At 34.9% G+C, this 14,628-nt stretch overlaps 1 protein-coding gene across 3 annotated transcripts in view; it reads left to right on the top strand.

The window, feature by feature from the left end:
• The window catches only part of Zfpm2 (zinc finger protein, FOG family member 2), a 419,792-nt gene that overhangs the window by 263,888 nt on the left and 141,276 nt on the right, over positions 1 to 14,628 (top strand). For all 3 annotated transcript variants that reach the window (XM_047561101.1, XM_047561111.1, XM_047561096.1), the window contains one exon: positions 11,043 to 11,154. In XM_047561101.1, the coding sequence (XP_047417057.1) occupies positions 11,043 to 11,154 (112 nt within the window). The remainder of the gene's footprint in view (positions 1 to 11,042; positions 11,155 to 14,628) is intronic.

Here is a 14,628-nt window from a genome sequence, read left to right as displayed (position 1 = left end):
AGTAATGCTGATTAACTGTCACTAATTGGAATGATTTTATATACAATGTTACATTATTTAGTGGGCAAAAATCACATCAAGATAATATAGACCTGGGGCATAGCTTAATAGTAGAATGTACACTTACATGTTCAAGACTCTGGGTTCAATCCCCAGCACTCCCACAAAAAATGCAAACCAACTTCTCCCAAATTTTAATATAATGTATATGTATAATGAATCCAAAGGCAGAATTTAACCTGATATTTGTCCCCAAACATTTACTTTTAATAGACATTTAAGTTTGTCATAATAACATTATTTAAATATTCTTTCCAACAAACATTGTGATGCCTTTATTCATATTTCTATTCTTTTTTTTATAAAATATGACATTATAAAGAACTGAGGAAGCAGTTAACTGCAATTTAATTTTCTCTTAGAACAGACTATACTCCAAAATGGACTTATTAAGAAATTGAATAGTTTAATATAGAAGTTCAGGTTTACAATAAGCATAGAGACGTTGCCTTTCATAAAGAGCATCCCATGGAAAATTAGTACCAATAAAATATCAGATTTGAGAAATTTTTCCAAGGGCAGTATTATTAATTATTTCATTTGATTATGACTTTAGCCAATGATCCTTCAGTTTCCCTAGACCCACAGATATGCTGAACAAAGAACTGCTGAATTAAGAGTATAGAGAGGTAAATATTTGATTGAAATTCTATTCTTGTCTTCCGAGGCAGAAAGAAAGGGAGCCTATCTCCAGGAAGGAGGGCTACATGGAGTTTTCTTTTTGTTTCATTTTGTTTTTTGATTTTTGTTTTGTTTTGTTTTGTTTTGTTTTCTGATAGTCCTGCATGTATTCATTGGTAAAAAATATTGAAAACTACACTCATGGTCAGAGAGTCTCACTTCAGATATTTAATTTAAGTGTTTTAATATTTTTCTTAGTAAAATGTCTCACAGATTAGATAAGCTTTGTTCAGTTACTCCAACACTTTCACACTTCTGCCAACTAGCTTGCCAAGAGTTTAATTGTTTGCACCTGACTTTCAATAACTTGACTTTCAATAATTTCCCCAGAGAGAATTTGCCTTTCCAAAAGGTACTATATTTGTCATGACACCTAGCATATTGTTTGATAATTCTACAATTTTCATTCCTTTTGAAGGGGAAATCTTCTCATTCCTCTTCTCATTTTACCATAGACTTTCCCCATTGATTTCAAATATCATAATATCAGGTATATTTTAAGTTCAATATATAAGTGAGTTCTTAATAGTTTATATGTATGGATATAAGGGTGCCCATCATTAAAACAATATGCATTTTTAAAAAGTATATTTATAGGTTATAAAATTCATTATTGATATCAAGATGACTCTCTTTTTTTTCTAGCAGAAGTTAGGATTGGCTACAATAACAATAAGATGCAATCTGCCAGCTCACGGAAAGATACATTTTGCATGAATTAATCTGCTGATTAATTCATATTAATTCATGAAGGATGGCTGCCTCTCAACATGTGAGGATAACTTTGCACAAGAGGATGTTTTCTGTTTCCCACAGAATGCCTTTGAATTAATTCTGAAATAGAGAATACGGAACAAAATTGGCCACTATTTTTTTAACACTGAAAAGCCATTAATAGTTGAATGTGAATGTACCCTTATTATACATTCTCCATATTCTTCAAACTAATATTTTTATTTTAACCATACTACTTTCTCTGAGAGAGATAACATATCAAAATATAGTTAGCTAAGAGAGCTTGATTTACTGCTTCACCAAGAAAGTTTAAGACCAATGTGTTGAGTTTTGTGTACATGTTCTTTTCAACACTCAGAATGGGAGTTTAGGGTGGATGGAAATTCTGTGGTAGCAAGTCTTTAATGGTAGTATTAACAAACTGTAGGGACACAGGAGATCTTACAGAAAAGAAAGGTGAGACCTTCAGAGGTTAAGTGACAGGCTCCAGGGCTCACTGTGTCCCTTACCCATGCCATGGGCCTGTGTGGCAGCCCTGTTGAGGGCTACTCAGGAGCAATTTACTTTTCCCTTCTCAGGGTTTCAGCACTGACACTCTTTTGCACATTGCACGAGGTGCAAAGCCAGAAATTCTGCCAGGAGCGAAACAACACTCCTTAAACACTCTGTGACTCTCAGAGTCGTATAAAATAAAAGGTTGAAGTTAATGGTTGCCAGCTTGGAGGGAGTAATTCCTCTTTGGAGCCAAACGTATGCGGAGAACAGATGAGACCGTGGGAGTGAAGTTGGCAAAAAAGAAAGAGAAATGAGTCTATTCTTTTCTGAAAATGAAAATATAAAAAATATCTGGATTACTTTAATGTTTATTATTCATTTATAGATTTTTCCCACTTGAAAAATGACATATCTGTATCTTTAGAGTAATTAATCTTAAATCATATTACATATTATTTTTTAGATATTATGAATTTTTTAAATTTGGAAGTAAAAAGATTATTTTAATAACTTGCATATATAGAATTGTATTCTCTTTTCTAAAAAGATCATTATTTCCTACATTGAAATCCATATATTTAAGCAGTGACTCATGTTAAGATAATGTGTTCCAACAATTTTGAGAACTAAAAGCAAATATACCTCAGAGATAATGATTATTTAAATTTTAGTACAGAGATAAAACTGTCTGACAGGAGGAGTATGGATATAGTAGCCAAGAATTCTATCATTTTATTTCACACTCATTTTGTTTTTTAAAAATCTCTTATCATGTTTAAGATCCCACATACCATAGTCAACTTGAAGACATTTGCTAGAAGTTCTCTGGAATTTCACTCTCGTGCTATCCTTAAAGGATTTTTATAGAACTGGGCTCAAGGAAAGCACTATTGTAATGAAACTTTCCTAGGATTTCCATTCATAAATCTATTCTGTGCCTAATGGTATAATGTGGTGGCTCTTGTCATAGCACATTACTGTCATTTTTCTTTGTTCTTTTCATGTATTTTATAATTTAAGAGTATTTTTAATTGCTTTTAGCTCACTTGAAAATGGGTATGCTGTACCATTTTTTCCCAAGCGATGCAAATTTAATGTTTTATGAAGTTGAGTTTTTTTTTTTTTTAACCAAACAATAAATACAGATAACAGTTTTGTTTGGTTTGGGTTTGAAAATTTTCTTAGTTACTTGTTTAAATTTGTAACTCACACACACACACACACACACACACACCTTGTTTTTAGACAGTAAAGGAAAGAAAGACTTAAAGGCTCAATCAGGGGACATCCCAAATATAGGTTAGTGGTCATTTCATACTATTTTTAAATGAGAGCACATGATACACCTAGTTATGTCTGAATACTTGGCATTAGTTTGTTACGAAGAATATTCGTATGTTATCTCTGGGACTCTGTTTCTATATCACATAAATAGTGTTGACCCTACAGGACCACTTGGAATAACTTTGTTTATATAATTTTAAATGACACTCTATTTTCAAAAAGAAAAAAAAAGGTTGTTTTGCTCAGTAGTATCAAGTACAAAGAAATGGGTTGATGTAAAACTTTTTAAATGATATTTACTAAAAAGCCATTGGTTGGTAATCGTCATACTTAAAGTTGAGCAGTTCCAGTCAATAATGTTGAGAATATTTACTATGACTAGAATAACTGAAAATTATATTGTATAGAGCCTTGAATCATAACTTTGCATATTCTTTCCTACTCCAGAAGTCAAAGAGTTTAAATAGTTATGTCCCCCATTGGATAGATTGTTGGTTTTTAAAATTCAAACTCACTATGACTAGAGACCTCATGTAGTTAAAAGGAGAATAATATGACATTTTTATTATTGTCAGATTGAAAACCATTTTAATTCCACTGTGAAGAGTTGCTTGGACTCATTAACTAAAACTTTTACTATTTACAGGGTCAAATAACATACAATAACATTTTATTTTTCATTTAGATATAGAGAATAATTCAGTCAGGGGAGATTGGTGATGGTATCTAATTTCTAAATACCAGAAAATTCTGTGTGTGTGTGTGTGTGTGTGTGTTTTTGATTCAACTCTATCCATCTAAATTCTACAATAATTCTGAAAATGTTCTATGCCTAATATCAAACATGTTTTTATAGTTGAAAGGATAGAAACAGCTATGAATTTTTATAATGGTAGAATTTTGCCAAACAGGTCTTGGATCTTTTCACCTACTCTCAGGTTATGGAAATAATACACCAAAGTAATTTTCCATCAGCATCAAACTATATCTCCTGGCATGGGAGTGATATGCTCTAATGACATATTTTATTTCCTAAACTAAAGTTAAGGGAGGCCAATTTTCCACCAGATAATACTTCTAGTTCTTTCGATGAGTTATAATGACAAGCTCTTCCCACAGACTAGATTTTCTTGAGACTTCTAGCTTTTTCTAGCTCTCATTTTGGAAATCTTCAAAGAAGTTTTCCAGCAAAATTTGGAATCTCTAAGACAGCATTATGTCACCAGTTTCTTGGGTTAGAATTCTCCTCTATTCTTTACCTTTGGGCTGTCTACTTTTATCTCCATTAACCTTTTGGCTTGACTATAAACATTTATTGAAGGCTACCTCCTTTGTCGGTCCAGTAACTCCAAAGGTTAGTGAGAAGTGGATGCTAGTTTGACCTCTTTTATCCACATTAGATGATTCTAATTATTCCTAAGAAGTGACACTTTTGACCCATTTTGTCCTTGTCAAGTTTGTCTAGTTGTGAGCTGTCTAAACATGAAACTCTGGGTTCAAACTGTGTCTAGGAGTGCAGATATTTTAAACTTACAATGTGGAGCCTCAAAAACTGCATACTATTTCTTTTTTTTTTTTTTATTAAAAATCCAACTTAACTGAAATGGAAGGCTCCTGTTTTATACCTTGAATTGATTTATTACTGAAAAAGATATAAAGTTAAAGCTTCAACCTGTAAAAAGCCCTTATGTTATTTCAAAAATGAAAACTGAAATAAAGTTTGTATAAATCAGGATAAAGCAAGGTTTTTTGTTTGTTTGTTTGTTTTTGTTTTTGCAGTGCTGGGGGTTGAACCAGGGCCTTGTGCTTACAAGGCAAGCACTCTACCAACTGAGCTATATCCCCAGCCCTAAAGCAAGGTTTTGTTAGGGTTGTAGGCAACTTTAAGTGCACAGCAACTTTTTATATTCAAAAGTTGTTTTTTTCTTTCTGATGTTATATGACCATTGTCACCAGGGCTTCCACCTTCTGTGTGTGTCCACATTCACTTTGGCATGCTGGAGAGTCACCTGTAGGCTCTTACAGGTCCTGTGTGGAAATGACATGAGTCACTCATTATTCAATTTCACTGGTCAAGTAAAGTCACATAGTCACATCTGACTTTAAATGAGACCCTAAAAATGGACAGATGAAAATAAATGATTAACAATGCTAATAACTGTTACAACCTTTAAAATTTTTGTCTTGACTTCTTTGCTAATCACTACAAACATTATCCATGTCTGAATAACAGTGGGGATTCAGCAAAGACCTTTTGACTTTTGCTTTGGTTTATTTATTCAGTAAAAGCTTGATGTGCATCCGTAGGTGCCAAGAATGGTACAAGTTTACACAACAGTGTTCAGCGAGGATTATTATCCCCATTTTGCAGATGCGCATTATGAAGTCCAAACCTTTAGATGATTTTCAGGTGATAAAACCTACCTGGAGCATGAATCCAGAGTCAGCTGGCAGTGGTCTCCTTTTGTTATTTTTCAACTGGAAAGTCACTGGTGATTCCAGAAGTGTTTAATATACCCGATTTTAAAAGCAGGAATTATTACTGTTACCACTGGATATTTTCTCCCACTTAAAAGCAAAGAGCAATCACTGTTCTTACTTTCTAAGAGCTTAGTGCATCCATTTGTTCATGGCCTCCATCACCCCTATAATTCCAGCCACTCTGAGAGACTGAGGCAGGAGGATTGCAAATTCAAGGCCACCCTGGCAACTTAGTGAGTCCCTGTCTCAATAAAATTAAAAGGGCTAAGGATATAGCATTATAGTTAGCACCAGGTTCAATCCCTACTAAAGCAACAACAACAACAAAATTCTTTTAAAAAATGATTTAAAGTAATAACACTAAAATAGCTAATGATATCTAAATGATTAATGATTATGGAATGACAAGGAAGATTTAGTATTATTCCAACTAAGGGGAAGTTTCACACTTTTTAGACTGTTTGATAAGGATATTTAATCTTTTTTAACCATAAGTCAATAAATCTGAACACATTTGTATTAGTTTTCCATTGCTGCCCAAACAAACTGTCATAAACAGGGGCTTAAAACAATACAGGTTAATTATCTTATGGTTCTGTAGATCAGAAATCCGGTATGAGTCTCAACAGAAAAAAAAATCAAGGTTAGATATGTTCCTTTCTGGGACTTCTTGGGAAGAATCCATTTCCTGCTCACTGGCCCTGGGAAAAATTGAATGCTTTAAGGCTGTGAAACTGAAGTCCCTGTTTTCTGGCTTCCTGTAAACTGAAGACTGTTCTCCCTTTCCAAGACGCAACTACATTTCTTAGTTCATGACCTTCATTGCCCATCTTTAAAAGTAGCAAGGGCAGGTGGAATCCTTCTCACATGAATCTTATTTACTCTCTTGTCTTTCTTCTCCACCTTCAAGGACTGATGTGAATACATTGGGTACAACTAAATAATCTAGAATAATATCAGGATCTCATGGTCCTAAGCCATGTTACATCTCTAAAATCCCTTTATCCAAGTAAGGCAACCTATTCGCAGGTTGCAGGGGTTTGGGGGATGGCCATCATTCGGGGACCATTGCCTGCCTACCATACCTTTTCTGTCTCCTGGCCTTTCCCAAGATGTGTGCCAACTCTTCTCTTTGTGGGTTGATAAGTGAACATATTCACCTTACATTCTCTGCATTTGTGAAATCAGGGAATTAAGCTCAAAGAACTTTAAAGTTGTTTCTAGCTCTTAATATTCTTGAATTTTTACAAATCCTTATGTTAGAGAGAGAAATAGGAAAATGAACTTAATGATCAATGTGGATATTGTTATTTTCTATTCATGGATTTTTCTGTAGTGTAGATTTCATATAATCCTGGCTAACTCCCTCCTTCTCACACTTGGTAATCTTCTTTGAAGGCAGTCAATCTCTACAAAAGTTGACTTCTTCAGAAAAAAAAAAAAAATTGACTTACCTCCTCAAGACTGTAATAACTGGTCCCTTGAGATTTTTTTATCTACTTATTATTTACTTTATAGCTTGGGTATAGCTTTCAGGAAGACTTTGCTACATTTTGCTTCTACCTAACTGATTTGGAGTAAAAGAAATTGGTTACCCTTCAATACAATTCCTTAATAAATCAGATTCTACCTGTACCTAGGCAAAATAAATGTTTGCCAATGTTTTAAATATAATTCCTAACATTATTAAAGAAAGATATAAATCAATTGTTTTTATTTAGGTGAGAAAAACAACTTTCTTTTATACTTCAGCTGGTTATGGACCAAGTGAAGAAAATTACTTATTCCTAGAGTACTAAAAATCAAAGAAGATCATTTGGGTGAAGTATTTTTTTGGTACCAGGGATTGAACCCAGGAATCCTTAACACTAGGTCACATTCCACAGCCTCAACTCTATTTTTTTTTAAATTTTGTTTTGTTTTTAACTCTGAGACTGGGTCTTGCTAAGTTGCTTAGGTTCTCCCTAAAATACTGAGGCTGGTTTTGAACCTGTGATCCTCCTGCCTCAACATCCAGGCTGCTGGGATTTTACAGGCCTGTGTCAGCTGGGTGAAGTACTTATCAGCCAACATTCAGCAAGTGCTTAATAGATGTAAACTATTAATATTGTTGCAGTAGCAATAGCAGTAGGGGTCGGGATGAATAACTCACCCAGGTTTGTCCAGGATTTTTCAGTTTTAGCATGCAACATGCAGTCTCCCAGGACATTTCTCCATCCCAGAAAACCAGGATGGCTGGTCACCCCAGGGTTGGTAGTGTATGGAAACAGCTTAATGTAGATATTGGTACTGACTTCTATCAGCTATTTGACCTCAAGGACATTATTTAGTCTTTACATTGTACTTTCTTTGTCTGAAAAAATATATATGAGGACCAGGTAAGAGAGGAAGTGTTGAACAAATTGCCTCCACAAGTAGCACAAACAGGAGCACCCTTATTCCTGCTTTAAAAATTTTCGTTGGCTTCCTTCTGCTTACAAAATTACCACAGGAGGTTTTGCCTACTGCATGAAGAAAGGTCCTTTGAGATCTCTCTCGCATCTGCCCTTCCAGACATACATGCTTTTATGAATTGCATTTATAAATAAGAATGGCATTAATGATGATTATGAGAATGATAGCTAATACCTTCCTAGTGCTTTCTGCATTTCAAGAAAAGTTTTGAAGACTTTATAGAGTTCCAGAACTATTGCTCGATGCTCCACTTACTTATATACTGCTCAGTCTTTGCCCATACTTCTTCCAACAACTGTAAATTCTGCCTGGTAATCCTTTAAAATCTTGCCCAGATCCTTTAAGATCACCTCCTGTATGAAATCTCCTGCGACTCCACAGGACACAAGTTTCTCCCTTGCTGTTCCTGCGACTCCACAGGACACAAGTTTCTCCCTTGCTGTTCATTGACCCCATAGTATACATGTGCATTAGCCTTCCTACATGCTACTTTACACATTCTATTAAACTTTAAAAAAATATTTATCTGTAGCCTTCACCCAAAAAGACTTACTGATACTCCTAACACTGAGAATAGGACTGCACTTGTTGATTGATGAAATGAATGCAAGAGAAGGGTATTGGCAAATCAATTGATTTCATCTATTTTCATATTAATCATGGAAAATTCTAAAAACTGAATTACTGTGTGAAAATTCGTGTGGATTTAAGAACTACCAAGTAAAAATATTACATAATTTAATTATTTGGCGTGAAATAAGAGAATCAGACCATGTCTGTTTGGTCTGTTAATTAAAATCAGAAGCCAATGGATGATACAAATAACACCAATAAGGTACCCTTTTACCAAAATGGTGGACTCCTCCCTGTGACTTCTTCTTCTTCTTTTTTTTTCTTTTTTTAATATTTTTAGTTGTAGTTGGACACAATACCTTTATTTTAATTTGGTGCTGAAGATCAAACCCAGGGCCTCACATGTGCTAGGCAAATGCTCTACCACTGAGCTCAACCCCACTCATCTTAACACCTGGAGACCTGCTGACCCTGATTTATGAATGTACCTATTGTCCTGATGTAAAAGTAAAAGAAAGAAAAAATTCATCAAATGATAAACCTCATATTTGATTAAATATAGGTCACTATCATTTCAGATTGAACAATCTTATTTCTCATTTAATTATCCTTTGAAAATAGAAATAATTAATAGTGGTTATTCAGAATGATACCAATAGGGATAACTTGGTAACATTTTTTGCTATTTATACATGTATACATATGTATATTTGTATATATATATGTAACGTAAAATAACTTTTTTCTTAAAGTACTTTCAGATAACTTTTTCATGTTTATTCTTACCAACTATTAAGATAGTAGTTAAAAAAATTAAGACTCTTAAATGAATCAAAATATGAATATTAATTAGTGTGCTAGAATTTTTATATTTTATCTGGTTTCCTGTCTCTTCTGATGTAACTTGTAAGATATTTTTCCAGACTACTTTTTACATTTGTCCATCACGGTTGATTTAAAAATTTTTTATCATTAAAAAAATATTTTTTTGTATATTTAGTTTTTATAATTCCTGCTTCAAGAAATTGGCCACTTTATTTCATATATATATATATGTATATATATATATATATATTTAATATGGCCTTGCAATTAATGGATCAGTGTATCATGTGCTATCACTGTTGTCATGAGGCAGGTGAAATGGGATTTCCAGATTCCTGAGAGATTTGAAATTGCCAGAGTATGTAGAACTCCTCAAGTGAATTCTTATTAATGCCAATTTGGGATATTTGTGATAGCACGTAACTTGTGGGAAAATCCCAGAATGAGCTGAGATCTCTTTGGCAGGATCATATCTAGGTGAAAATTCAGTTCAAAAATACCTTGAGACCCTTGTATTGTACTCAGTGTTGTGGTGTCATGATATTTCACATACAGAACATGGACTGGCAAATGATAAAAGTCGGAATGCCAGTTCACTGTGACTCATCGGGAAACACAGCATTACTAAGGCTTATTTATTTCCTTCCAGTTTAGTTCCTGCCATGTAAGTTTATCAACAGAGATTGAAAGATAAAGAATGTAGGTGCCAAACAACCAAATATGCTGAACCTTTTGAGCCTTATATTTAAAATATACCCTGAATCTATTTTGTTAGAAGGATAACACTTCTTCCTGCTTCTGTGACTCTCAGAGCAGGGATGTCATGCTTTAGTTGCTCTGCATTTGAATTTATTCACGATTCCTCTTTTATAGTCTTTCTGGAAACAATGTATGGAGAATCATTAGCATTATTATTATTTCAGTTACAGTCAGACTACCTATCTACACTTAGCAAAGGGGGTTGTATGAGTTTCATTATTCATTCCGAGTAAGTCCCCACTCTAATATAAATGTTGCTCAGGATAGAGCTTTGAAATGGATCCTGATTCTTTAAATTCTTTCCTGTCTGTTTCAGGAAATAGTGAGATCCTGTTGATAGTAAAGTACAATGTGTCTAAAGTTCACTTCTAAACACTCTGCTCTTTGCAATGAAAGTCATCTGCATTCTCTTTATAATTCAGAGCCACAAGAGATCTGTCTAATCTTGGAGATCTGATCCAGTATCATTTAGGGGGGAAAAATCCTTGATAATAATTCTACCATTCAGATTAGCAAGAGCAATAAAGCCTTACAGCTTCTGTCGTCTTAAACAGATATCACAAGACAGGGGAATAGGACTTGGATTATGGTTTGGGAGATTTAGTTGTTTGTAAAAATAAAATGATTACTACAATTATTCAAGTTTTTAATCAACGAAAGCAAATGGCATCTGTTTGTTATCATTCTTTCTACAGAAGACAAAGGCTCAGGTCCCAATGGTGCTGACGGCTGGTCCCAAGTGGCTGCTGGATGTGACTTGGCAAGGAGTGGAAGACAACAAAAACAACTGCATTGTGTACAGCAAAGGTAAATGCAGGATCATTTCCCTCTCTCTTTGGAAGTACTGAACCCTAAAAAACAGTACCAGAAGAGCTGGAATGGGAGTGGAAAGTATGATTTGATCCGCTCTTTTCCTTTTTCCTTTTATCAGTCTCTCTAACCTGTATTTTCAGTAAAAACCTTCTTTTCTTTTTCCTATACAACATAAAGTGCCACACCATTAATTACTTAGTGCCATACACATTTCCTTACCCTATATTCAAGTGGGTTGACTAATACCCTTCCCTCACTGTTTTATAGTTAGCTGGGTTTAATGAAATAAACCCCAGATTCCTCTCTTAGCATTATCTATCAAAAAGTAAATTCCTTTTGAATTTCAGCAATTCATGTCAAGGTGCATGCTCCAGGAGGCTCTGCATTCCAGACAGTTTCTGGAAGTCATGCATGATGAGAGGATAGCTGGAAATGAAACCTTTGCCATGAGTGAATTCTTCCCCATGGTGATTTCTGAAGGGCAGGAGACAAACGGGCAAGAGGAGGCGGATGGCTTGCAGAGTGTTGCCTTTGATTTGCTCAGTGTGACATCAACCTAGACTGGGACACATAGCTACACCTTGGCTACAAAAGAACTGCAGCTCAGTGATGACACTTCATGAGATGATTCTCCCTAGGACAGGACCAGAGTCCTGTGTTGTGGTTTGGGGGCCTTTTTTTTTTTTTCCCCACCTTTAAGTTATGGCCCTCGCTCTGTACTCTTATAGCAAAATCCCTAATCTCACTTCGTAAATATTGCAAAACCTTGTGCTTCTCATGTTTAATTTCTTTCAGCTTTCTTTTTTAACCAAACAGACCTACTGAGATCAAAGATTTATTTGCACATTGAACCTAGAAACCACAAAAGCATACAAGGGAACAAGCAAATAAGCACCCCTATCAATATATTAACATATAAAACACTAATCATAACATCAAAGACTCTTAAAAACTTGCTAGAAACAATTACAACTTGTTCCTATAATCATTACAATTTGTGCACTTATAAGAGGATTGCCTCTAAACTACCATAAGCCTTTGAAAGTTGAAACACCGGAAAGAGGGAATTTGCAAGCTAAAAAAACAATCTGCACACCAGGATCTGATTATATTTCTTTTCCTTCTATAATTGCTGGTCCCATACCTACAATTTCCTAACCTGAAATACCTATGGTATGCTGGTAGGAGCTTTAAGCTAAAAGGGAAGTAAGATTTTCCCAGGATATGTCAATACAGTCTATCAAAGTGGAAGGAAAATACATAGTGAATCAGTTTACCAATATCCACAATTAGAATATGAAAACTATATTAGAATGTCTCACCAACTGTTAGGGACAGATTTCTGTTGTAGGATATCTTATCTTTATTATGACAATATAATATGAAGAAGTCATGACAATAGTTATTCCCTTGTTGTGATTCAAATCTATTGACTTTTAAAATCAGGAATTCTTTTAGAAGACATAATTGTTGCATAATGTAATTATAATCCTACATTCAGTGGAGTACTTAATCTTGAACATGTTTATGTCTTTATATTCTGTCTGACTATCCCTTAAGCCTTTGTCAATAAATCATTTGGGAGTTTATAGATTCTTTTTAATTAATCAGTTAACTCACAAAGCATGCATGGAGTTCAGCTGTACTAGTCTTGTACATTGATAACCACCATTTATTAATCATACCTGGAATATTATGCTTAATGCTCCTAGACCAAATGGTGTACACTTCTTTTGTTGCTCTTCCTTGCTTTGTTTTATGATGAGAAAAAAGTAAAAAATGTTAGCTCTGATTGCCTGTCTTTCCCATCTACTGTCTACTTACTGAGAACAAAGACTCCATCTTAGTCATTTTCTACCTCTGATCTAGCACACTGTCTACACCAGAAGAGCATGAAATAAATATTGATTGGTTGATGAGATAACCAAAATGGCTGCCAGACACTGTAACAGACACTTCATCTAATGATGGTGAACCATATGAATTGTTGACATCTAGTAGCATCTAGTAGTTTGTTAACCGACAGAAGATAATTTGACATTTGTCAACTTCCATGAACAGTTAACATTGGAGACACCAGAACTGCAATGGCTACTAGATATGCATTATTTCCTTCAGCCCTCCTTTAATACCTAATATGAGATGATTCACATACTTCCCCATTTTTAAAAATATGAATTAAACAATTAGCTAGTCACTACTTAATAAGTGATTGTCTCCCTTAATGTCTGAATTGTACAAACCAGAGTATTTTCTCCGTTCATGAAACTTTAAAACTCCTGAGTGAGGTGGGTCATTTTCCTCATTTTACACACATGATAAGAGAGGTAGTATAATTAAGGTCATGGAGAGCTAATAATGGAGCCAAACCCAAATCCAGGGCATGACAATTCCAAGTCCTATGTTCTCTGAACTGTGTGACTTTGTCTTTCCTTTTGCCACTGTTAAATGAAAAATAAATTCCCTCAAATGACTAAAAATTATAACGAATATGTATTGAAGTATGATACTTTTCACAAATTATTTTGTGGAACCCTAAGATTCAAAAGATCCCCCATAACCAAACATTGACTCTCGTGGTCCCTTTTAAAAACTCACAATGCATGTTGGTGTTAATGCCTTAAGAAATCTTGTCAAGAGCAAAAATTAAGAATTTGACCATACATTTTTGTTCCTCCTGCCAATCAATGTCCACTAGAATCGGTGCTGCTCTGAATAACAGAATCTGGGAAATACTGACACAGACTCTGATCTCATACGTGGGTTTCAGAAGACTGTAGCTACTTCGTAGTAGTCAGATGGCTTTCAGAGGGAGAGGACAGCCCACTCAGAGTGTATCCATAGTCCTGTGAATGCCAAAATATCCTCGGATTGTCCTAGGGGTCATTTGGGTGATGGAAAATAGGACCCCAGGAAACATTCCTTCCTTGGGCCCTGGAGTTTTCTGTCTGTCCAGGCTGCACATCCTATAAATCTCCCTGAAGCAAAAGTGTCTGAGGTGTAGAAGGGTTTGACAGTTTAAATTTTGACAGGTGTTAATTAACTTGAACATCAATAATGTATGAAGCATTTTCATAATCCATGTTATTACTTGGGACTACTTTGTTTTTGAATGATAGATATTCAAGTTAAACTGACTTGGACCAAAAGTAAACATGTGTTTGTGTGTGTGTGTGTGTGTGTGTGTGTGTGTGTGTGTGTTGGGGAAAGGAGGATTCATCAGCTCCTGTATCTGGACTTCAGGGACAATAGGTCCAATTGCTCAAACTTTGTCCCCAGATAGTCTTCCTCGGTCTTTGGTTTGTTCCTTTTTGTGTAGGCATTGTACTTAAACATGTTCTCTGGTGGTGGCAAACTCCAGACTTACTCCAACAACAGAGTAACTTAAGCAAAAAGAAAGGTTTTTTGTTTTGATGGAAGCACCTTACATACCAGTCTTTGAATCAGTTAATCACTAAGCAGACCAAA

This window comes from Sciurus carolinensis, chromosome 1 (genome assembly GCF_902686445.1).
Source record: "Sciurus carolinensis chromosome 1, mSciCar1.2, whole genome shotgun sequence".
NCBI classification, from domain to species: Eukaryota; Metazoa; Chordata; class Mammalia; order Rodentia; family Sciuridae; genus Sciurus; species Sciurus carolinensis.
This window is presented reverse-complemented; position numbering and strand designations above follow the sequence as displayed.